This window comes from Caenorhabditis remanei, chromosome IV (genome assembly GCF_010183535.1).
Source record: "Caenorhabditis remanei strain PX506 chromosome IV, whole genome shotgun sequence".
Lineage (NCBI taxonomy): Eukaryota > Metazoa > Nematoda > Chromadorea > Rhabditida > Rhabditidae > Caenorhabditis > Caenorhabditis remanei.
The window spans coordinates 18,478,912-18,504,176 of NC_071331.1; the positions used below are offsets into that span (position 1 = coordinate 18,478,912).

General features: G+C 36.4%; 6 protein-coding genes across 6 annotated transcripts; 5 read left to right on the forward strand and 1 right to left on the reverse strand.

The window, feature by feature from the left end:
* Positions 1–263: 263 nt before the first annotated feature.
* Positions 264–1,008, forward strand: GCK72_015107 (uncharacterized protein; the record flags this gene model as incomplete). Its single annotated transcript, XM_053730635.1, has 4 exons — positions 264–353; positions 400–497; positions 546–744; positions 793–1,008. The coding sequence occupies 4 exons, from the start codon at positions 264–266 to the stop codon at positions 1,006–1,008; spliced, it is 603 nt and encodes a 200-aa protein (XP_053585407.1).
* A 1,052-nt stretch (positions 1,009–2,060) lies between these two features.
* GCK72_015108 (uncharacterized protein) lies at positions 2,061–3,712 on the forward strand (the record flags this gene model as incomplete). Its single annotated transcript, XM_003090210.2, has 4 exons — positions 2,061–2,234; positions 2,287–2,712; positions 3,193–3,469; positions 3,513–3,712. 4 exons carry the CDS (start codon positions 2,061–2,063, stop codon positions 3,710–3,712), a joined length of 1,077 nt encoding a protein of 358 aa, XP_003090258.2.
* Positions 3,713–3,750: 38 nt separating this feature from the next.
* On the reverse strand, positions 3,751–5,885 carry GCK72_015109 (uncharacterized protein; the record flags this gene model as incomplete). The annotated part of the gene is made up of 3 exons (XM_053730636.1): positions 3,751–3,944; positions 4,413–4,817; positions 5,741–5,885. 3 exons carry the CDS (start codon positions 5,883–5,885, stop codon positions 3,751–3,753), a joined length of 744 nt encoding a protein of 247 aa, XP_053585408.1.
* GCK72_015110 (uncharacterized protein) lies at positions 5,049–5,674 on the forward strand (the record flags this gene model as incomplete). The annotated part of the gene is made up of 2 exons (XM_003108538.2): positions 5,049–5,258; positions 5,315–5,674. 2 exons carry the CDS (start codon positions 5,049–5,051, stop codon positions 5,672–5,674), a joined length of 570 nt encoding a protein of 189 aa, XP_003108586.2.
* Positions 5,886–7,159: 1,274 nt separating the features above from the next.
* On the forward strand, positions 7,160–16,697 carry GCK72_015111 (uncharacterized protein; the record flags this gene model as incomplete). Its single annotated transcript, XM_053730637.1, has 7 exons — positions 7,160–7,224; positions 9,924–10,015; positions 13,141–13,247; positions 13,366–13,504; positions 15,047–15,738; positions 16,417–16,530; positions 16,587–16,697. 7 exons carry the CDS (start codon positions 7,160–7,162, stop codon positions 16,695–16,697), a joined length of 1,320 nt encoding a protein of 439 aa, XP_053585409.1.
* Positions 16,698–18,905: 2,208 nt separating this feature from the next.
* On the forward strand, positions 18,906–23,674 carry GCK72_015112 (uncharacterized protein; the record flags this gene model as incomplete). The annotated part of the gene is made up of 8 exons (XM_003108729.2): positions 18,906–18,932; positions 20,603–20,926; positions 21,214–21,392; positions 21,968–22,155; positions 22,268–22,392; positions 22,489–22,618; positions 23,059–23,237; positions 23,534–23,674. 8 exons carry the CDS (start codon positions 18,906–18,908, stop codon positions 23,672–23,674), a joined length of 1,293 nt encoding a protein of 430 aa, XP_003108777.2.
* Positions 23,675–25,265: the final 1,591 nt, after the last annotated feature.

Sequence of the window (25,265 nt, forward strand, 5' to 3'; positions counted from 1 at the left end):
AAGAGGAACAATAAGAAAACAAAAATAAGAAGAAATTGGAGGAGGAGAGGGGATTGGAACGGCGGAAAACAAATGAGATTTTTGAGGAGAGAAGCGTGTGAAAAAACAACAATTTCTGGCACATTTTTTGAGGGAGATTGATGATTGGAAAGATGGAATGAACATTTGGACGGAACAATATTCAAGGCGAAGTGTATAATTTCAAACCAATTTCTTTTGAAAAGAAAGAAATTGAAAAGAAGTTCAACGAGGCATTTTCCTACATGCCATTGGCTTGCCTGATTGGAGGAAAGATTCTGACAATGCATGGAGGAATCAGTACGAAATTGGAGAATTGGAAAAACTTTGAGACTGTGAGCAGTCAGATATTTATCTGAAATTTATCTGTTTCTTTTGCAGATCCAGAGACCGCTTGTTGAAGTTTCTGACAATGCACTGGCACAAGACCTTATCTGGGAAGATCCAGCTGCAGATGAATCTTTGGATGCTCTTTCGCGGTAAGTTTTGCCTTTTTTGTTTGTTTTGATTCAATCAATTAATTACAGAGAACCTAAATGGAGCAAAAACGCACTCCGTGGCCTATCATGCACTTTTAATTCGCAGTGTGTGGATGATGTCTGCAAAACATTCAAAATTAAATTAATCATTCGTGCTCATCAGATGATCCCGGATGGATTTCAGTTCACGGCTAACAAAAAATTGCTCACAATCTTCTCTGCACCCCGTTACATGAATGAAAACGATGTAAGTTAAATTCTCTTCTGTCTCAATAACTGATTTTGTTTATTTCAGAACCGTGGCGCTATCGTCCGTATTCGAGAAGATGGAAAATTCGGAATAATTGTCTTCAACAAGACGATGGGTGGAAAGAATCCATTGAACGAAGAGCTGACACGTGCTGACTATATTCCGAATGTCTCCGCGAAAAAGAAGTCTGATACTGTCGTCAATGATATCAAAACTGCTCTACAAACAGCTTTTTTTGACAGCAAGAGCTCTCAAAAATGAATTAAACTTTAAAATGAATCTAGAGTTGAGCATCCGTTTTTGTTTTGAATTTCGCATTCTAGTTCACACTTCAGGATACAAAACACAGAAAAACGTAATATATTTTCAAAACCGCAAAAAATTTCTCCCCGGGTCTCACATGTGACAGACGCGGATACTCATCACTATACTACCGAGGACACGATAGAGCAAAAGAGCTCGTTGCCATCAGATTCCTGTTCTGCTCCCACTCTGCCATCAAATTTATAATACACAAGTTTCGAAAATAAGACAACCACCTTTATTTCCATCGATTCCTCAAACATCAATATCAAGTTTGCAGAAATCTTCTCATAATTCTTATTCCAAAATGACTCAAATCTTCCCACATGACTCTTGTATCTAGATTTCCATATTTCTCACATTCTAATGACCCTTTTTTACTATAAATACCTCTCGGACATCTCAATACTCACATTTCTCAAAATGTTCCACCAATTCTTCTTCATCTTTCTCATCTTCTCTTCAATCATTGGAGCTTCGACTGCTTGGGACAGCGAGGAAAACGATGAGTGAGTATTCAGATAGATCTGGTTCTTATAAATTGATTATCTGTAATTCCAGTCGCATCGTTGTGAGAGCCGAGAGACCATTGGCTCTCCGTACTCGTCGCCCAATCAAGTATGTTCCATTCGGAAGACATCGCGAGACTTGGTATAAGTAATCCAGTTATTGTCATCTGAAATTGAATAAAGTTATGAGCATTCCAATTTTGGTTGTCTGGCGCGCCTTTGATGCATTGAAGCTCACTGATCTAAATGATATCATTCAAGTCATTAGAAAAAAACCAAATGAGTCGAGTCACCTGTTTCTGTTTCCAAATGCCATCATTCCACCCTCAACATTTATTTTTTGACGTATTTCCATGTCCGTCTTCTCTTCAGTCGAGCGTACGTAATCCTACCGGATTTTCAGGAGAATGGGATTACTGATGAATGGAAATTCAATAAAATTGATATAAAGAGTCTCGAAGACTTTTCAATCTCGAAAATTCCGAAATTCATATTACTAAAATGTGGAAAGTTTTAAATCTGATGTCGAATGACTTGGATTCTTCCCTTAATTACTATATTAGAAATGGGTTCGAGCCTCATCCATACTACTACAATTGTTCTGGAATTGAGTCAATCGGAGAAGAAAGACCAATTCTTGGGATTTATTTTATGACAGTTGGGGTTTTGATATTGGTAAGAAAAGACTCCTTTAATGTGTCATTTCAATTTGATTTTTTATTTCCAGAGCATTTACATCCCATGTCTCTTCGTCATCTCTCACTCTGATCTCATCAAATCCTCCTGCTATAAAATAATGCTTTACCTTGGACTAATGGATGTTTGCTGCCTAACAGTAAACTCGCTGGTAACCGGTTACCTCGGGTTCATCGGAGCAACATTTTGCTCATTCCCTCGACTCATTTTCCTTGCTGGATCTATAGGTTGTGGTTGTTGGATGGGTTCGTGTGCCACTTGCATTCTTTTGGCAATCAATCGATGCAGTGATATCAATCATAATCTTCCTTTCCGCAAAATTTTCGTCGGGAGGAATATCTATTTCACTTTGATGATCCCAATGAGTTACACGTTCTATGCAGTATTTTTCACCAAACCAATTCTCTTCAACTCTGTTTACATGAGCTGGTTCTTCAACCCTATGTTGGGTTTAGAGGTTAGTTCTGTCTACAGTATCGCTGGTTATCAACTTTGGCTGTTTTTTTGTGGAAAATGACCAACGTTGACAGTATATTTCGGTAACACCTGATTGTCCGACAAACTTTATTTTGTATGGGCTAAATAGAACAAAAATAGCTCATTATTTTTGTAGTTGACCATTTTTTTGTAGGGACACTACCTTGAAAGTTACAAAGTGTCAAAGCCAGCCGACTAATTTCAGTAGCGAAGTTTTGAAGCTTTTCACTTTGACACCCTGTAACTTTCAAGGCAGTGTCCCTACAAAAAAATGTTCAACTACAAAAATGATGTACTATTTTTGCTTTGTCCAACCCACACAAAATAAAAATTTTCGGACAATCAGGTGACACCGAAATACACTGTCAATGTTGGTCATTTTCCACAGAAAACAGCCAAAGTTAACAACCTTTTGACCTGTACTGTATCTGTATGTTTATCCTAACAATATTGTTCCCAGAGTGATCTATACGTCAGTGTTCCTCACACAATAAACAACTGTTGTGTTTCATTGTGCACAGCGAGTTCATACGGGTACCTCAGCTTATTGATCCATTGGAAAAATCGACATGCCCAATCGGAAGCATTGTCAAAAACTCAGAAGCAGATTTTTATTCAATCCGTGTTAATCTGCACTTGCAACGCTACAGCCGCATTCATTTACGTCTACATGCAATTCTTTCATTCCCCACCTCCAGTTATTCTATTGGGACAGATTGCTTGGCAGTGTGCACATGGTATACACATTAAGAATTATGATTGAAATGCTTATATTTACAGCCTCCGTCTGCATTGTTTACATCACCTGGAACCGAACAATTCGTCGAAAAGTTGTCAATCTGTTACTACCAAAACGGTTCAGAAACCGAGTTGGAGTGACCTCAACATTCATATCAACAGGACCAATTATCAATATGATACCGACTGAAATTATCAAATCAACCGCAACAAAGACAAATAGCAACACAACCATTTTTTGAATTAACGTTTTTCAAATAAATATTTGAAATAGAAAAAGTTATTTCCAAACTCTAAAAACAATATCACACGGTGGATTCATAAACTGATTCAAGAATTCTTCTCCGAGAACTTTGCTTCCTTTTTCGCTTATCTTTGGGGCAAACCATTCGAATTTCGAGAATCCGGCAGCTTTGAAGCATTTTTCATAGAATTCATTGGAATGGAGAGCCATCGTGGAGGTGCATTTGACTTCTGGAACATGAAATACAAGCTTTTCAGAAATTTTATTTTTCAAAAAAAAATACTGTTTCAAATTGTTTTAATCAGCAGTTCAAACAAAATCAAAATAGTTTTTCATCTTCAATCGGAATTGAATCATAATTTTTTTCGATCCAGTTGTAAAATTTTTCTAGAAAAAAAAGTTATGTTTCAGAAAACATTCGAGAATGCTACCATTGTGAGAAAATTATTGAACGAATCGATTATAACGCGCAATAAAAATTTCTTCCGTTTCACTGAAAACTCAAACTACCGTAAAAACTGTATTATAACGGCATGCCGTTGTATTTTTCAACCGTTTTTATCATGGAAAATACCCAAGAAAATGCTTGTGGTGAATTTGGAGCATGGAAGGGTTGCCGTTATAATACAGTTTTTACGGTATTCTGTATATTTTTTTGAATTGATACCCATAAATGTTCTGCTGGAAATACAACTTACTATCTCCTTCATAAAAATTTGCAGTCACCAATCCACCATCGACAAATGGAACTTGTCGTTTCTCAATCTCTGCTCCGAGCACTTTTCCTGCATTTTTTGGAGCAACAACTCCTTCAACTCCATTTGGAATCAATCCAACAAACAATCCATCGTCCTCCAAATGTTCCCAAATCAAACGAATCGCTTTCTGAAGTTCCTGCTTATCATGAACGTATTGCAACACAAAAACAGCAGTTGCCACGTGGAACTTCTCATTGAATTTGAAGTCAGTGACACTTTTGTGATGGAATTCCAAGTTTTCAGATTCCTTGTGCAGGGTTTTGCAGTTCTCAATCATCTCTTGGGAATAGTCAAATCCAATCACTTTCCGTGCACCCCATTGGAGGAATGAGTGGGCGTTGTGTCCTGAAATAATTTGATTTTTTGTATTTTCCGACCTATATATTTTTGAGAGAATACAAAAAACGTGCGCCCTCACGATTATCTGTTAGCCCAGCTGTCCCTCTCCTTTCCCACCGAAAAGCCCAATTTGTATACAAAAATAAACATGCAAATGACCACATTAGTGACCATCACTACACTATATAAACCTGGGGAACCTTCACAAAAATATCCAAAGTATTTTGGTTTCAAATAATGCTATTCCTTCTTTCTACTCTTCTTTTCTTCACAAGTTTCGCTGCTTCGGCGCCAGTTCTCACTGTAAGTGAGGAAATGGAACAAATCTTCCAAAATTTGACGACGGAAGGTCAAGAAGACTACTTCCAAATCCTGTTCAATGACACTGTTACACTCCGGGAAATGGATCATTTGTGGGATCAATGGGCTGAGAAACACGGAATTTCGGTAAGAGAAGCCTTATTTTACTATTGAAGGGGTTTTTTTACGAAAAAAATTTTCAGGACAAATGGACCGCTTACAGTGGAAAATGGGAAACCAGAAAGGAGAAATTCCATAATACAGTACTATCGGTCATCGAGAATCTTCCATCTGCGTACCGTATGATGACTGAGATCACTTCGAACAGAGATCAAACGATCAACCAAGTTCATGAAGCATTGGATCAGCTCAAGGAAACGTATAATATGGAAGTCAGTATGATTTCGTTCCTCTCGAAAATGATGGTTTTGAATGAGGAATATATTATGAACGGAGGAAATGTGGAAATTGGGAATGAGGTTTCCCAGGACTTGAGAAGAATGAGAGACTACAAGAAGAATCGTGGATTGAACGCTCTTTTGGTTCCAGGACCATTGGTTTAATTATTTAATTGATTTGATTCAACTGATTTTCTGTATAAATGAATATTTTATTTCACTCAAACGTACCGTTTCCACATCCAATATCTAACACTTTCTTATCTCTCAATTCGTCTTTGAGCAAAAATTCCAGAGTGGGAAGCACCAAATGATCTTGGTATAACCATTTTTGTTGCGCTGACGAATAAGGGTCGGTCGGGAATTCAGAGGACATTTTAGGAGAGTTAGGTAACAAAAAGACGAGTAGAAAAGGTGAAAGAGATAAGATCTTGACTTTTTCTGAAGTTTCGAAAATGGGATAGGCGAAGGAAAAGGAGACCTTGAATGTTCGGTTTGTATTTGGAATCTAAGTAGATAATATCTTGATTCAAACACTAAACCTTACTAGGGAAGATCTCCGAGTCACCGTGGAGTTATATAGGACGTCACCTATATCAGTGGAAAGCTGAGGAAAAGCTGATTTCAAATAAATATTCAGTTTTTGCCCTCGATGTCTGGTATTCAAGAAAAACGAAGTCAAAGTTCGGACCGCTGTCAAGGGGTACCAACCTGCCGATATTTTTCACACGTCGGTCTCGTCAGCGGTCCAAAATTTGATCTTCTTTTTCTCGAATACCAGGCCTCGAGGGCAAAAACTAAATATATATTTGAAATTAGCGTGGTTTCAGCTTTCAAATGATTTAGGTGACGTTCTATAACTCCACGGTCACTCGGAAGACTTTCCTAGTTAGAGAGATTCCTCATCATAACCAATTTAAATAACAGTATATATTTTAGGTTGTAACTCCTTTTCGGAACATTTGAGACTTTTTCGCTGTTTCTGAACACAAATATGTCAAAAACAGAAGTATTTGATGTCATATTGGAATATTTGCAATTAACTTTATTGATGATAATTTAGTTTGAATGTGATGCGAAAATTAAACCCTTGTTTCCACTTTGACTATTTCCAATTTTCATGAAACCGTAATTAGCTGTGAACATTTGATTCTAGTATACGGTTTCGAAAAATTCATTAAACAAGTTTGAGAGAATGTAGTCTCGATATGTTAGCTATAACTGTTTTAACCAAAAATCATTGTTTTTTTTTAGATTCTCATTCCCTTTTTCGATCTCTGCCTTTTCCTATTTCTTCCTCGTTCGCCTACACACTTCCGGTCATTTTCTCGAGAAGAAGAGGATTTCCGAAACAAAAAGTTTCCATTTTTCAGACTCGTTTCAATCGAAAAAGTCAAGTACATAAGTTCATAATGAGCATGCTCTCTCTCCTCCCTCATAGTCAAACGAGAGAGAGAAAAACAAAAATGTAAGAAGTGCTCCATGAGACGGAGAGTGTCAGAGACAGCTGCTCCGATGAGACTCCGCCCACTTTCTTCTGCTTCTTCTTCGTTTTCTTCAAGAAGAAGAAATAGACAGTCGTGTTGTTTCTGAAGAAGAAGAAGTTATCTGAAGTCAGGATACGGATTCAGAAGACGTTGACATACGCGAATGGTCGGTGGATTCCGGATAGGAATGCACTTTCTGGCCTCAGCCCTTCGATTTCTTGAACCAAGGTTTGTCAGAGCGTTTTTTTTGTATTTTCGGGAATTTCGGCAAAAAATTATAGGAAAATATGTCTCAAGGATTAAAAATGATTGTAGATATGTCTGAAATAGGGAAAAAGAAATTTCAAGGGTTAAGTTTACATTCTAACTATAAAATAAATTTATTTAGCCGTACAGTGATCACTATTTTTGCAAAAACGTTCAATTTTTTAAAATTCACTTTTTCGAAATTTGTCTTTAAAATCCTTACAACCATGCAGCTAGCAGCTTATTGTAGGCCACCTAGCATATCTAAATCAGTTAAATAATAGATAGAGCGAACCCAGAGAAGTCAGGCACCCTCGCTTCTCTATCACTCTCTCATTTTCTGTACTCTTTCTTCGAACACTCTGTGATATCACCCATATTCAAAAGTTCCATCCTTTCAAGTACTTCCTGAGACCTTCCCAATTTACTTTTGAGTGTTCCCTGTCCCCCCTTGTCAACTATACTTTTTGACCTCCCTCCTCCCTTAAAAACAATTCTTCCTAAAGCGAGAATCAGGGTGTGTCATTTCCGAAATAAACAAGTGTTGCTTTCTGAAAAGCGGCCCCCAAATTTTTGGAGAAAGAAGAAGGTCCATGGAAAAAATAAACAAATCATTGGAAGGAGATTCTGTTGCAAATGTGAAGCCACTGTAGGAATAGGGAAGAGGGCGGAGACGCAGAGAAACGAGAGTGTCTGGTTTCTCTGAGTCTCTTACAAGGGTAGTCTTTGGGGGCGCCAATTTTAAACGACCTATAAATTTTGGTCATAGGTACTTTCGACTACGGGGAGTCCGTTTTTGCCGTTAAAACCTGCTGAATATCTTTGTGAGCCGAGTTATGAGCTCTCAAACTTTTCATATGGTCAAGTTTTTTCACATGGAATTCCAAATCGGCTCGCAGAGATATTTAGCAGGTCTTCTAGCAAGTAAGGAGTTAATTTTGTCTGCAAAATCAAAATAATTTTTTTTCTGTTAGTGGCCTAGTCTAACGTTATTGTTTCCTAGACCATCAACTTTTATTCCATTCATAAATCTCTAGACTAAACATTAAAAATCACATATGATTTGTCGTCAGGGGCTCTCGGATCCATCATAATTTCATATCTCTGTCTTTTGAAATATATCTATTCGAAATGTAATCACATGTAATGTATATATCTGTGTGTGTATGCTCAACGGGACCCCCCTTTCCATCCGCTTCTCTTCTTCTGAGTGACTCGCAAAAAAGACAGGTGTTTCTTCTTTTTCTTCTTCGAGAAACTCACCGGAGTATTTTAGAAGGAAGAAACGAAGAAAAAGAAGAAGAAGATATATTCTTTACGTATCTCGATGCGATATTTCACTCTGATCGACTTGCTCTTTTTATCCGAAAAACGATCGGAAATTGGGAAAGAGAGAATCAGAGAGAAAAGTGGTTCTTTTTGATCGAAGACATGTGGAACGGGTCTAATATTTTCGGATGGTTAGCGGGGAAGAGTTTTTTTTTGAGAGAATCGGAAGAGATGTGTGTGTACTAATAAAAATTGTCAATAATATGAATGAAATCGGAGAAGGAAGATCCCTAACAAATAGGGGAAGCTTATCCGAAATCCCTTTTTTTTTGGAAAAAATTTTAACTGCACTTCTGGCATCGTTTATAAAGCAAAAAACAGTGGAACTTAGAGAAGAGAAGCACCATCAAAACATACTCACAGCAGGAGTTTTTTGTTGTTTTAAAGACTTTTAAAAGTGAGAAATGTTTTGGATTGAGAGCAAACAGAAAAATTTTGAAGACGTTTCAGAGATATTCTCTTATACGGAAATTTAGAGTCTCAGTGGCTCAAATTTTAAGTTTTTTAAAGTGTTAGGGAATAAAAAAATAGGAAAAAGAAAATAGGCCCGTTAACAATCCTGAAAAATTTTAATACGTTTTGGAAAACTTTTGAAACAGTGAATTTTTGAAATTTTTCAGTTTTTTTAATGAGCCAATTTTATAATTATGGAACGATGGTTGTGAATTTTGACGGCTGAATTCGGAATTTTTCTCGGCCCGACGTTTGAAATTCAAAACTTTAAAGACTAAATTCTGCAAGAAATTTTGAAATTTTTGAAATTTTTTGAAATTTTTTCCGAAATTTTAACTATACTTAAGAATCCAATCAAAAACTAGTTATGCATCATAAATTGGATTTTTAAAATAAAAAACTTCAAACAAATTCAAAAAATTCGGAAAAAAATACTAGCACGGCACGCTTCTTACAACCGCGCTCTACCGAAACCGGAGAAAATTGTATGCGAAATTGAGGGATTCAGAGAAAACGAAAACGAGAAACTTTTCATGAGGATTTCGGTGGAGCGCAGTTGTAAGAACTGTACTGGGCTAATGCATCAAAAAATTTGATTTTTCAATGTGAAATTTTAAACAAATTTAAAAAATTTGGACCGGGTTGAGCAAAAATCTCAGCCCATGCCGAAATTTAACATTTTTGGTTCAAATCAACAGTTATTCACGAAGAATCTGAAAACAACCCTTATTTTTTGACTCTAAATCCCCAGCTACAGTTTCCCAATATCCACCAACTTTTTTCAAAAATTCTCTGTTTCAAATTTTGTAAATAAGCTATCCCCTCTCAACCCATTCAATATTAACATCCCTCCGATCAAAACTAAAATTTCCCTCCACTTCAATATTTTGTGTTTTCAGAGTAGACGATGACTTTGTTGACCGTCTCCATTACCTCTACACATCCACAATGGTCCTCATGTTTGCTGTTTTGGTGTCGGCCAAACAATATGGTGAGTTCTTTCTTTTTTCTCACGAACATCTGAACTTGATACTTTTGTTTTTTTGTACAACTCTAATAATAAGTTCTTATAAAAATCGGAAAAAGTACTTTTCTCCAGATAATTAGATTCGTTAGATAATTACCCTCATTTGAGTTTTTTTTTGGATTTTTGGATTTCCCCCTCTCTATTTAGATATTTCGTCTAGATGATGTGAAACAGAGAGGAAATTCGAAAAGTCTCATCATTAATTCATCTCAGATTTTGCGTGTCACGGCACTAAAGGAGCAGAAAAATATGAAAAGAAGAAATCTTAGATTTACTTTTCACTTCATGCTCTGATAAGTTTAGGAATGGAAACGGGGGACAGGTGAAATCAGGCGAATGGGTTACGAAGGGATACAAATAGTTGATAAGTTGGGAATGGAGGGTTTTGAGAATTCCAGGGAGATCAAATTTACTTGATATTCAAAAATATATATTTGCAATCTAAAAAATACAGTTTCAGCATTTTATAATTTTTTCGAGTAGCTTAAATTGTATTGTTCGAAGTATGTTATCGTTTCAAAAGTTGATATTTAATTTCACGGTTACGTGAAATAAATGCTGAAACTTAGGATTTTAACGGTGAAACGATGACCAAACATTTCGAAAATCAATTATTCATTTACTGAACTAATCTGAACAAGGATATCATGATATTCGGAAAAGAGTTGGAACAGTAATTTTTTAATTTTATTTCTCATTTGTCTAAGCATTAACTCATTATGAAGAAAGAGCCTGTTCGAAAATTGCAAATTGTTTTCCGGAGGGAATATTGAATAAAAAGATCCGAAAAGCCGAAAAATTGTTTCTGTTTCATGAAAATCTTTTGAGAACTTCACCTCAAAAAAAATTTTGAATTTTTTTTTTGAATACTCAATATTTAAAAAATAATTTTCAAAGTGCCAAACGTTTCATTTTCCACTGAAATGTTTGAATGCCGAAAATTCCGCGACTAACATTCCGGAACCCAGATTTGCAAAGGGCCGACCCGCCCCGGGTGTTATTACAAAAAACTGAAATTGAAAATTTAATTTTTTTCTATTATATTTTTGAAAAAAATTCGAATTTTCGATAAAAACTCAAGCGTACATAGGATTTTTGACAGTTTCTATGAAAATATCCGGAAAATTTTGTGAGCCGGGCCGAGATGTTGCAAGTCTGCCGGAACCGGACGGTTCAAAAACCGATCATATGAAAGTCAAACAGTGTCTATCTCCTGATTTTTAAAATTGAAAAAAACAACCTCAAAAACTAACAGAAAGTACTTTAAAGTCTTGAGAACTTGCCCTGAATCTGATAATGATTGAATACAACGATTCTCGCTCTAATTTCCTCTTTCTTTTCTCTTTTTCCCCCGACTCAACCCATCTAAAAAAGAAACTATTCTTGGGACCTCCCTCCTTCTTCTCCCTGAGTTGTTATTCAAGCTTACAAAGTTATATAAAATGAATAGAAATCATCAAAAAACTACAGTGCGTAACACATGTATAAGGCCACCCATGAAATTGAGTTTATTGGCTCAGCGGAACATTTTTGGTTAAAACTAATAACGGATTCGGATTCCTCATCCAAAAATACCCTTAAGAAAATGTTTTTGTGACATGACCTCCAAAACTAGGATGGCGACGTTGCAAAATGTGAAAAATGCGCACTTTCAAGCGTAACATAAGTATAAGGCCACCCCCGGAGTTGAGCAAAAAGAGTCGAATAAAAGCAAAGTTGCACTCTAGAATTGCATTTTAGGATTGTACAAGTTACATTCAAGAAGAAAACATCAAAACCATATAGTCCTGGCACTACTGGTCTGCTGGGAACCTGGATTCAAGTCTCTCTCCATTTTTTCTCTTTCAGGCGCTAAATCTGGGCTCTAAAAGCGGCGTAAGTGGGTAAATTCTTTGAGAAACCATGTCTCCAAATGCTCATTCGTTGATTTCAAAAGTTTAGAAACATATCTTGTACGTTTCTGGGAAGAAATTTGAGGTTGGACTCTACGCACAGTCTGCACTGCTGTCAATATTAGAGAGATTTGAGTCACTAGCTCGTTGAGATCTTGATAATGAGAGCTGGAAATGTTCTGTAATAATGCAGATAGATACTCAGTATCTGCTGGATACAAACACCGTTCAAATTTGTGGATATCTGATGGATTGTCTTGAGTCCAACTGCCGACATATCATAATTATGCATTAAGAAAAGTGGGCTATGTCGTGGGTGCTCAAGGTCTTCCTCCGATCGATAGATCGAGAGTTGTGTCATCCATTTTTTAAGTTTTATTATGTTAATAACATAAATTTTTAAAGTGGAAAAGTGCCAACAAAGGTTTTTTCGTGAGCAGTCTAGCTACATCATTAGTAACAGTACTGCCCTGGCTTTAGTAACTCAGATGGGGTTTCGGAAAATTGACTACATCATTTTAACTGAACGGTATTTGTATCCAGCAGATACTGAGCATCTATCTGCATTATTACAGAACATTTCCAGCTCTCATTATCAAGATCTCGACGAGCTAGCGACTCAAATCTCTCTAATATTGACAGCAGTGCAGACTGTGCGTAGAGTCCAACCTCAAATTTCTTCCCAGAAACGTACAAGATATGTTTCTAAACTTTTGAAATCAACGAATGAGCATTTGGAGACATGGTTTCTCAAAGAATTTACCCACTTACGCCGCTTTTAGAGCCCAGATTTAGCGCCTGAAAGAGAAAAAATGGAGAGAGACTTGAATCCAGGTTCCCAGCAGACCAGTAGTGCCAGGACTATATGGTTTTGATGTTTTCTTCTTGAATGTAACTTGTACAATCCTAAAATGCAATTCTAGAGTGCAACTTTGCTTTTATTCGACTCTTTTTGCTCAACTCCGGGGGTGGCCTTATACTTATGTTACGCTTGAAAGTGCGCATTTTTCACATTTTGCAACGTCGCCATCCTAGTTTTGGAGGTCATGTCACAAAAACATTTTCTTAAGGGTATTTTTGGATGAGGAATCCGAATCCGTTATTAGTTTTAACCAAAAATGTTCCGCTGAGCCAATAAACTCAATTTCATGGGTGGCCTTATACTTGTGTTACGCACTGTATATTATTTCTTTGCAGTCGGACATCCGATAGAATGTTTTGTGCCGGCACAATTTACGAGGGCAATGGAACAATATACGGAGAATTATTGTTGGGTGCAGAACACTTATTGGGTACCGTTTCAGGTGAGCAATATATAAAATGATGGAATGAATTTAGTCCCATTCTGATTAGAGCTCGAATGATTATTGAATGGAAGATTGAAATAGAAAAAAAAATCTACCAGAAAATGATGATTTCCAGGACCTGATACCTCACCGACTAGACGATCGGGAGCGTCGACAAATAGGATATTATCAATGGGTGCCGTTTGTGTTAGCTGTAGCTGCATTGACATTTCACATTCCTTCTTCGGTATGGAGGATGTTGGCTGGACAGAGTGGTAGGATGATTTATGTTTTTGAATGAGCAATTTCGGTAATGAAAATAGCAGAACAACTTGAAAATTTTCTCAAGTTTTATGAAATCTAGATAACGATTGAACTCGAAAAAGGCTTAGTCTGATTCTCTAATCTCGACAAGAAAAAAACGAATAATCGTAGATCGGGCATACATTGAACTTTTAAAATGTCACAGATCATCTAAATTGTTCAAAACTGTAAACAACTTTACTAGGGAAGGATCCCGAGTCAAGATGGAGTTACATGTCAAGATATATATCACTAGAATCGAAATTTTGCGCTGATTTCAAATCTGTATTCCAATTTTGCTAAACGATCTGGTGAAAAAAGTTATTTGCGATTTTGTGGCTTCCCAGTGCAAATATGAGCATTTTCAAGACTCCCAAAAATAACGTTTCTCTCATTTTTTTCAAATTTTTTCGTTTTGTACGTATGACTACGGATGTGAAGATGGTTTTGGCATAGTTTGATTTCAGAATTTATTTTCAGAAAAATTTTTGTGACGTTTTTTAAATTTTCAAAAATGACGCATCTACAAAAAATTTGTCTGAAAATTTTCTGATGTTCCAACACGAATAATACAATCAACATTATTGGAACTGCACGTACAACACAAAAAAAATAGAAAAAAATAAGAAAAACGTTAATTTTGGGAGTCTTGAAAATGCTCATTTTTGCACTGAGAAGCCACAAAAACGCGAATAACTTTTTTCACGAGATCGTTTAGCAAAATTAGAATACAGATTTGAAATCAGCGCAAAATTTCGGTTCCAGTGATATATATCTCAACCTGTAACTCCATCTTGACTCAGGATCCTTCCCTAGTTAGTTAGCTGCCATCGAAAAAGTTTCAATTGATCTTGTAATTATAAGTATCAAAAGATGGAATTCATCTACAATTGCTATCCCATTAAACTTTCATGAAACTTCACAGTTCACCTAGATTAGCTGAAACGGTAGAAAAAAAGTTGAATTTTGAATTGAGCAGAGGCTACAGAGAAATTCCGTCAATGAGAAGTTTATGGGAGTATTGAATGTATTGATGCTTCAAAGTTTTTTTTAAACCTAAAAATTAGATGACAGAAATTCCTAAAGGTGCAAATATGACAAAAAAACATAGCATTTTTTCTAAACTACTGTTTCTTAGAAGTTATTTATCTATGAATTTCAAAATATTTTGATGATTTCGATTTCATAATTGAACGAAAACATAAAATAAATCGTAACCGTCTACAGGACACACACTAAACATTCTGAAGCAGCCTAACTCATATCCAGATAGGTTGAAACAGAAAAAAATGTGAACAGTTTCCAAATATCGGAAAAGAAAATTCTGAACACAATAATCAAAATGCCTTCTTTCAAGTCTTTGATTATTAACTTCGAAATAGTTAAGAGAAATAAGATCGTAAATTCCTATGAGATCGTTCAATGAAGCTTCAAAAACAAAAGTAATAGAAAAATAAAATTGTTAGAAAGTCTAGTTTTGTGAATCTAGTAATTTAAAACAGTTTTCTTTCCAGGCCTCAACGCTGGATTGGTTCTCCAACTCGTTTGCGGAGAACAGAATGTAGATCCAGTTGTCCGTGACAAGACTGTCGATATTGTCGCTCGTCACATTGATGATGCTCTGATGTACCAGAGGGAGCATGGAGCACGGAGGAACAGTGTCTACATATTTGCAGTCGTGAAACTTGGAAAATTCTATGGAGCCTACGTGTCAACTGTCTACATCTTTATAAAACTACTCCATCTGGCGAATGTGATTCTCCAATTTATGTTGCTCAACTCATTTCTCCAAACATCTGACTATCCAATGTTCGGAGCACACGTTCTCTATGATCTATTCATGGGAAGAGAATGGAGAGATTCTGGAAAATTCCCTCGAGTTACACTGTGTGATTTCGAGATTCGAGTCCTCGGAAATGTACACAGGCATACTGTTCAATGTGTGCTTGTTATCAACATGCTCACCGAGAAAATATTCATTTTCTTGTGGCTCTGGCTCACTGTACTGGCGATTGTGACGGCACTGAATCTGATATTTTGGTTCATTGCACTTGCTTCAAACACTTGTAAAGAGAACTTTGTGGCGAAGCATTTGGATATTCAATCGGATCAGATCAGTCGATTTGTGCATCGATTTTTGAGAGCTGACGGGGTGTTTCTGTTGCAAATGATAGCTTCGCACTCTGGAAATTTGATGGCGGCAAAGGTGGGTTTCATTTAAATTTTTTTTAAATAAAAGGATCAAACTGGTATAAAAAATTAAAACAATTATCTTCGTAAAAAATTAAAACAATTATCTTTATTGCACTCGTGAATAGAAAACTGTATTAAATGATTGACTTTTACCTTTAGGTCCATTAAAGAAAACTTTAAACATTTATATTTTTAAGGATTCCAAGTACTCGACTGAAATTGTTGTAGCAGATAAGATAACGAAATTAACAGATAGTACTTTTATGATAGAAAATTTTTGAAACAGCAAAAAAATACTTTCTGTTTCTGAGTAGTTTCATTTGAAGATGATCTCAATAAGCCCAGTTCTTGTCCTTAAAAAACCTAAGAAATTTCCTAAACGGTTATGAAAAATATCATGAGAAGCTAAAGAACAGAGTTTCGCATTTCCTTTGCTTTTGAATTTCTTCGAACATCATTTTTTACGATTTCACTCGAAGTGACCCGCAATATTAAAGAGTTTCCGTACATTTTTTCTGTTTCACAACCTCCTCATGAAATTTTCTCAATTGTTTCGGTTAATGATTTGTATTGATTATTATCGAAATAAAAAAGTTCCGACATTTTTGTTGCGACAATAGATTTAAAATTAATTAATTCATTAATTTTTTTCGTTCAAAAAACTAACGTATCTAACCTTTTTCCGTTCCAGGTAACAGAACAACTGTGGATGATATTCGTTCGTCGAAGTGGAAAACCAGTGTGTGATGATAAGATAGAGGATCGTGGATCAGTGAGAAGTACAAATGGAAATGACTGGGAATCGGTGGGGGAATTATCAATAGTTGATTGTTAGAGTAGAGAATTCAATTCAAATTACAGCAGCACGATGAGGGAAAAGCATCGTTGAAACGTGGTGATTCGTGGCATGAGACGTCACTTCCTCCGCCGATGCCTAGTCTTCCAATTAGGACAAGAACTGATTATGTCTAGAGAATAATTAAGTTTTGAAATTCCAAAATTAAGGTTTTTTCTGGGTTGTTTTGGAAATGGATTGTGATGGGAAAGATATAGGTTTTGGAGCAAAGAGGGTCTGGAATATTGAAGACATTTGGATGCTCACATTCAAACATTTTTTTTGAAACGGTACTAGAATATCTAGTTTTGTTTCTATAACTGTTCTCGGGAGTTTAAAAAACCCCAGTTTCAAAACATTCTATTAGCTCGGCACAGTTCTTACAACTGTGCTCCACCGTAATGCCCTTGAAAAATGTTTCTTTTTCTCTGAGTCTCTCAATTTCGCTCACAATTTTCTTCGGTTTTGGTAGAGCGCGGTTTTAGGAAGCGTGCCGTGCTAATAGCTTCTTCCATTTTGAAAAACAGTCGTCATCACTCATTTTGGATAGAAAAGCAATCTGATATTCGATCTGATTGTCAATTCCGTATCAAATCCGGCTTTCTCTTGAACAACTAAGAAATATTTTCAGAAACAGTACACATTTTTCATTTTATTGATTCTCAAATCCTTTTCCAAAATTACTCTATTTGATCTTTCCTTATAATTTTTTCCGGGTATTTGATCTCTCGTTTCCTTCATTCTTATTCATCAATGAGTCATTGCTTTCCCCCCGATTCCCACTTTCGTCTACTTTCTTTGTCTTTCTTGTGTTCGAAAAATAAATATATTTGACCAATATGTGTCTTGTTATGATTTGTGATGATGGAGCGTGATTGACGTCATATTCAGAACAGGAGGAACACTTGAAATATAATTGGAACTATTTTAAAATACTGGTTGAGAGGGGAAGTCTACGAGAAGAAGAAATCATGAATCAGTTTCAGAATAGTCAGTAGTGATGCTCACAGATTAGTATTTATCAAAACTTATAATAAATATTTCTGACTATACTAGAGAAATCAGTTTTTCTAACAGATATTTGAACTTGAAATCAGATTTTTTCAAACGAGAATATGAGCAATCAGTTATTCAGCTCGAAGTACTATGAGAAACTGTGAAACAGAAATTTTTGATTTTCGCGGCAAATATTCTACAGACACCAAATTTACAAATGATCAGAGTCCATCACAATCATTTTCGTTCCCTAACCAATTAATTAGCCTGCAAGACAGTTTTTCGAGTGTTTACAAAATTCCTGATGGCTCAAGTAGTCTTGATCACAAAGTTCATTCAATTTTTGATGTCATAGATTGGTCACACGGGAGAAAATGAAGAGACTGTTTGATAGATCAGATCACACCCCAAATTGATCTCGGTGAAAAGGTTGGAATGGGTTTCGGTTTCAGATTTGAAACAGGGAAGGAGAGTGGTTTTTGGTGATTAAAATAACAGAGTGAAGGGAAAAGGGTGGAGAGATGGTACTGTAAGAATTGATAAGCAAGACCGCCATTTTAGGAATCATTATCTATCCAAAATTTTACCCAGACAGACAAAAAAGTCACAAGCAAACCTAGTGGTTCATATCAGTCAATCAGGGTGCAGCTAAATGAAACGAGCCTCAAAATTAGTCAGTAAACAAATTTTTTTCTGAGTTGAGCTCTAGTATTTAATTAACTGTTTGCATAGATTCTATACTGATTACACGATCACCAATGGAATTCACAACCTGAGATGACCACATAAATCGTCTGAATCAACTTTTCAAGTTTTCGTCAATTTCTGATCACCTAAACTGAGACTTCCTGCACACGAAAAACGAGGAAATTCGAAACTTCTGCAACTTGACCCCCATAAAATTTTTAAATTCGCTGAAATTTCCCTTATCATAAATTCTGTTTTACTTCTCTTCCTCTTATTACACATTCCCTCACAAGCCCTCTGTCCATTTCAGGTCATATAACATCTCTATCACTATCATTATTTCTCTCTCACTCACTTCTCACATAGTTTACTATAAACATATGGTTTTTCACTATCTTATCAAATTGAGTAAACGACTGCCCATATCGTAGACGATTATCATATTAGGCGCCCTCTCTCTCTGCCATCGTTTTCTTGAAGGTCAGCTGAACAATGCCCGCATTTTCATGTCAGGCGGTTAAAAAACTTGAGGAGGCGGAGTTTGAGGGGAAGAGGTGACCAGCACTTTTGAGACGCCTTCTGAAATCACTTTCATTTTTTCTCATTATTGACCGGAGAAGAAGGAAATAGCCGGACACCCGGAGCAACTCGCCCTACGTTTGATGCAACAAATTTATCTGCTTGCTACGGTGAGTTTTTCACTCGAATGATAGGATTGAACCTAGCGTTGTGTGTCTGAGAACGACGTTTCATTATAGTCGGAGCTGAAACTAATGTGGCTAAGTTTTGAAACGGTAGAGTTCTGATACAGAGAAACTCTTCCAGATATTTCTACCGGAATCCAACCGTTACGCTTGATAAACTCAAATGAGCTCTCAGAGTTTTCTCAAAACTTAGCCAGATCAGAACTACCTGTAAAATCAGCGTAGTGAAGAACTTGATGTATTCAAGATTTTATCAAAATCATTCAGACGGCTCTTAATTATTTCCGTCCATCATTTCTGAATTTCCAAATACCGTAACACCCTCTCGAAGTTGGTAATTTTTACCTAAAAATGGCCAAATTGTATATCTTACTGTACTGTACTAAACACGAGGTTTCATGAGATTTGAAGTTTTTCTACAAATTTTAACTGTTTCAAAACTTATCGTAAACTTGAAGTGTGCAGTTTCAGTAATCAAACCTTCTTTTCAGTTTGAAGATAGCAATAATAGTGACTAGCTTGAAAAGCTGAAAGTTGTCAACGGTTGTTTCCGATCCTCACTTTGTTAGCTTTAAGTTTTCTCTTGACCCTTTGACCCCTCATTAACATCTGACCATAACAATTATGTCATCAATGATCACGTCATCACCTTCTCCTCCCTCAATACCAAAAAGTGACCAGTCGAGTGTTTCAATTTCACTGTCACCACAACACATATGTTTTCCTTTCATCACCCCCTCCATACTACTTCTGAAACAGTAGACACCGTTGACTTGAGAAATGAAAACTCGATTCTCGGTCCCTCTTCTCTTCCTCAAATGATGAATGATACCTGATATAGAGAAGCATTCAATCACTCTCTTCTCCTCCTCTCTTTTTCTGATTTCTCAAAAAGGGAACGACAAGAAATGAGAAGTGAAGAGAAAAGACGTGTTTTGATAATACTGTATCACTGATATAGTTAACCCCACCCTCTTTTAGAACAGGCGGAGGACCACCTCTTCATTTTTTTTTCTGTTTCTCGACACTTTTTTTGGATTGATACTATATTTGACCCACCTTCACACCTTCTAAAAGAAATATTTAGAAGTTTTCTGACATTTTTCAAAAAAATGTTATGGTTTCAGGTAAATTTTTTATCACTTTTTCAATGTATTTCTAAAATTTGGACGGAAGTAATTCCAGAAGAAATTGTATATCTTTATAAATTGTTCATCTTTTACTAAAACATTTCTAAGCTAGCTGTTCAATTTTTTATCAAAGTTCAGGGTTTCAGAAATCAGAAATGTTTCTGTAAATAATGAGAATTGAAGACCGTTTGCTTTTCTTATTTTTCTAGTAAAATTATCCTAGAAATGCTGAATTCTCAAATCTTTAAAAAATTAAAATTCTATAACTTTCAGAAAAAAAACTATCAGAACAGTCTCACTAATTTGGTATAATTTCCAAAATTTACGGTTTCAATGGACTTTGAAACATCGAACACAACCAGAAAGTTCAATAACTTTCCTAGTTTTAGGAATTATTTTACGGTTTCAATGGTACATCATAAAGAAAATACAAAAATCAGTTTTCAATTTGTGTAATATATCTATCACCACAAAAATCCACCTACTATATAGATACATCCCCTTTCACTCTCTATTTATTTCCAGGTTGGTGCTCTTGCAGCACTAGCAATTGTCGTCCATGCTCAGACCACGCCCCTTTTCCCGGTGGCATGCGAACTGAACGTTCTAATTGTTTTGGATAGATCAGATTCTGTGAAGGGTGGATTCAATAAAAGTAGAAAATTCGTGACAGATGTCTCGGAAGAACTTCAAATCGGACCAGAGAAACATCGAGTCGCTATGATCGTTTATTCTGGATTGAGCTATCGACGAGAAGTTTTTCCATGGAATTTCGCAAAGTCTAATGAAGAATTCGTGCAGAAAACGAATGCGTTGAGAGCTATTGGAGGAACAACTAACACTAAAAAGGTGGGTGGAACTTTAAAATTTTCACGGTTTCAGAAATTACTAGAAAGTTTTTTTTTCAACAAAAAAACCACTGTAAGATTTATTGTGAATACATAAATAACATTTTCCGCTATTTTGGTCTTATAATACATATCAAAACACCGAAAAACAACCGCTAAAACTTTGATTAATATGTTTTCGAATTCATTTTTCTTTACAGTTTTAACGATCTGACTCAGTTGATAACCCCAACCAGGAATTAGAAAAAAGACATACACTTTTATATTGTTGTTTATTTTTCCATTCAGGCGCTGGAAGTTGGACTAGAATTGATGGCCCAGAGGAATGTATCTATTCCAACACTTGTTATGGTTGTCACTGATGGAAGAAGTGCTGATGACCCGAAGGGACCTGGAAAACTTCTTCAAGCTCAACCCAATACTTGGGTATTCGCTGCAGCGACTGGGGATCCAGAGAGTGTTGATACGTAAGGGATGGGGGGAGGATGGGGAGATGGATACAAGAAGAAAAAATTGAACGAAAATTCGTGAGCACAAAACTGTAACTATATATTTTTGAAACAGGAAACTTTTTTAACGGTTTCAAAGTTTTATGGTAGTGGATCATTCGGATGGTGCTGATTATGACTGAAATGGACACCATTAATTTGATTTGAGCAGTCTGAAAATGTTCATTTTGAGTAGCTGAAAAATATGCCAAAATGTAGATCTCGACGAGTTCTATATCCGTGACCTACTACGGGTCGGATGGTTATCCGTTAATGTGCAGGGGGCCGGGCTAGAATGGCTTTTTCGGTCATTTTCGCGTTTTTTGGCACTTTTTCCCGGCCCGCTACATGTTAAGGACTTGTCCTCCGGCCCGTAGTAAGTCGCGCCCCGCCCGGTTTGCAAGTATGATGCAATTCAGTTTATAAGTTCTGAATTATTTCTCTCAAGTTTAAAGTTTTCTGTTCCACCAAACTATTTATCTTTCTAAAAATTCAAATCCTGCTGAAATCTTTTTAAATCCTGAAAATATTATTAGCATTAAATCTATTTCCAGACGAGAACTGATGGATATCACTGGAAATATCAACCACATTGTAATGCACAGAGGAAGAGATTTGGCTACTGATATCACGAGAAGACTTTTGAGAGAAGCACAGGATAAGTGTAGAACTACCACGACTACTACCACGACTACCACGACAACAACCACCACAACAACCACTACTACCAATCCAATCACAGGTGAGAGGAGAAATAATTATTTTTCGGTTTCAAAAAGTTTTGATTTTTGAGAAGAATAGTATTCTATAATTTGTGATTTGCTCGCATACACTTGTGCTATTCGTTTTTCCAGGATGTGAACTCGACCTTGTCCTTGTTCTTGATTTCTCCACAACCACTGATCCAGTCTACAATTCTTACAAAGATCTCAGCAAACGACTGGTGTCTCAATTGAAGATTGGACCACATTATACACAGGTGACACGATGTTTCAAAAATTACTGTTTTTTGAATATTACGAAATTTCACTCTATCCCAATATGTCTTCCTAACTACGTTTATCTCGAATTTCAGGTCGCCGCAGTCACATTCGCCACTGTCGGAAGAACCCGAGTGAGATTCAATTTGAAGAAATACACGACTCAAGAAGAAGTTTTGAGAGGAATTGATAAGTTGCAATCGAAGGGAGGAACTACTGCTATTGGTAGGTTTCTTTAGTATAAAATTTGAAGGATTGGGGTCATTTTGAGCTGGAAACGTTTCGAAAATACTCATTTACGGAAAATCTAGTGTAATTTTTTATGTTCTTAAAGAGGTGAGAACTCAAAAAAATTTTGACTCGAACTCCGTCAAGTATTTGCTCTGCGGGTCTCGAACTCATGACCGAACGCACATGGGTACAAAACCGCAACCGACTGAGCTACACGGGCGAAAACACCTCTGTCCACGCGGGCTGTGATAAATGTGGGTACCACTCAATCACAAACAGTTTTTTGCGTTCTCACCTACTTTAACGAATTCATTTGGAAGTTAAACTTTAGAAATCAGACCCATCATCACCTGGTTCCAGCTCAGGGCCGAGTGGGAGACATTGAAACCCTGACCTCTCAAATCAAATCTGAAAACAATCTAAAATTGTTTCAGGCGCCGGTATCGAGAAAGCCCTAACCCAAATCGACGAATCCGAGGGAGCCCGTCCTGGAATCGCAACGAAAGTGATGATTGTCTTCACAGATGGATGGAGTAACAAGGGACCAGACCCAGAGAAACGGGCAAAAGATGCAGTCAATGCCGGTTTTGAAATGTATACAGTCGCCTATACAGTAGGTGTTTTTGATCTAATTTCTAAAATTGAGAAGTCATGAAGAGAAAACCAACACTCCCTTTTTCACAAAGGTCGACCCCCCGTCCCCCTTGTGTGCTACGTGTGACAGGCGGAGAGGGTGCTAGAGAAAAGAGAGAATGTTGACCACCCATAATGTGTACGCCGTGAAAGTGTACTCCGGCAAGCGGTCCACTGGTGTAGTGGTTATCACGTCTGCTTCACACGCAGAAGGTCGCCGGTTCGAACCCGGCGTGGACCTACTCTTTTGCTTTTCTCATCTACATTTGTTTTCAGGCTCGAGCCCCCAACTCGGTGACATTGAACAATGAAACTCTGTCAGCTATATCTGGAAGCAGAGGGCACGCATTTACAGATGTAACATTTCAATCATTAGTGGACAAAGTCAAGCAACGAAACTTGCCATGTATGCCATAACTTTTTTTGAAACTGGAATTTTTGTTATATAATGTAAATATGTAACTAAATGTAAAACTGAAAAATGTGTACACTCTCTATGGTATATAACAGGGGACCACTCGAATGCTCAGGATTTTGCATGATATTTTGTTTTCTTTTCTTTTTATACTTTTCCTCAATCTGTAATTCTCTACCTCAATAAATGAACTTATCTTGAACTGTGTCACAAGTATAAACAAACAGTAAGCAACACTTATGTGTCATGTCTCTATTTTTGTTTTTAGTCTGATCGAAAGTAACAAAAAAGAGGAAAAGAGAAGAGCATTATTGCCTCACAACTAGTATTTGTATATGTCTGCGTCTCTCATTCTGACTTATCTCTCGTCAGTTTTGAACAGTTGGTTATTTTGATTGGAGAGACAGGAGTTACCTCATGTTTCGATGATCTATTTTTTTTTCCTAGGATTTTTATTGCTCAACATTTTTTTCTTGTTTTTTTAGTTTAAAGTGCTTATTTCTGATGAATCAAATTGAAAAAGCCCAGAACTGATTATGAAAAGTCTGTGAAACTGTAAAATTTTCAAAATTTTAACTTTTAACTTCTCGATATTCAAAGACAGATAAAATAAACAGTACTAATTTGACGATTTGACACAATTCCAGTCTGAATTCCAGTCAACACAAAAAAAAATAAGAAAAACGTTAATTTTTTGAGTCTTGACAATGTCCATTTTTTCACTGTGAAGCCACGAAAACGCGAATAACTTTTTTCACGAGATCGTTCTGCAAAAACAGAATACAGATTTGAAATAAACGCAAAATTTCCGTTCTAGTGATATATGCCTCGACCTGTAACTCCAACTCGACCCGGGATTCTTTCCTTGTGAGTCTCAACGCTCTCATGAACATGTAAGAAAACTTAATCATCTGATTTCAATTGGATCTTCCTATTCTTAATATTCTGAAACTGTAAAAAAAATAGTTTTTAATTTATTTTAGCTGGTTACCTCAACGTAATACACTGAAAGCTAAGCTATTTCATATCTGATTAACTTGAAACAGTATTTATTCAATACATAGATGTACGATTCCCAAGGTGTCCAGTTTTCTCATTTTGTAAAAAATCTCTGATCATCCCCTTTCCTATCGCTATTACACATCCTCTTCTCCTTATTCCTCATATGTTGTGACCTTCAAATAGAACATTCCAGACAGTGTTCCGGTTTCTTAATAATGTCAAAAAAAAAGTGCCAGACGGTTGATGCGTGGGGGAGTGACAACAGATCAGAAATAGAAAAAGATAAAGTCGGAAACAATTTTTCTCTTCTTTCATCCGTTGTACCTTTGTTCCCTGATCGTCATTTCTTTTGGATATCTAATCCTTGATACCTTCTTCCTTTATCTATTCTCGTTCTCTGTCACTCTACGTCTTCTTAGAAATGTTTCCAAATGTACCCTTTTTGTCTGAAAGAGGACGTGCCAAATTGTTTGTTCGCATTGCTCCTTCTAATTTCCTTTGAGATGTTGCCATTTTTCGGAATGGAAAACTTTTTTCAAAAAGTTTGACTTTTTGAATGAACGAGAAAGTTTAATTATAGATTGGAGACAA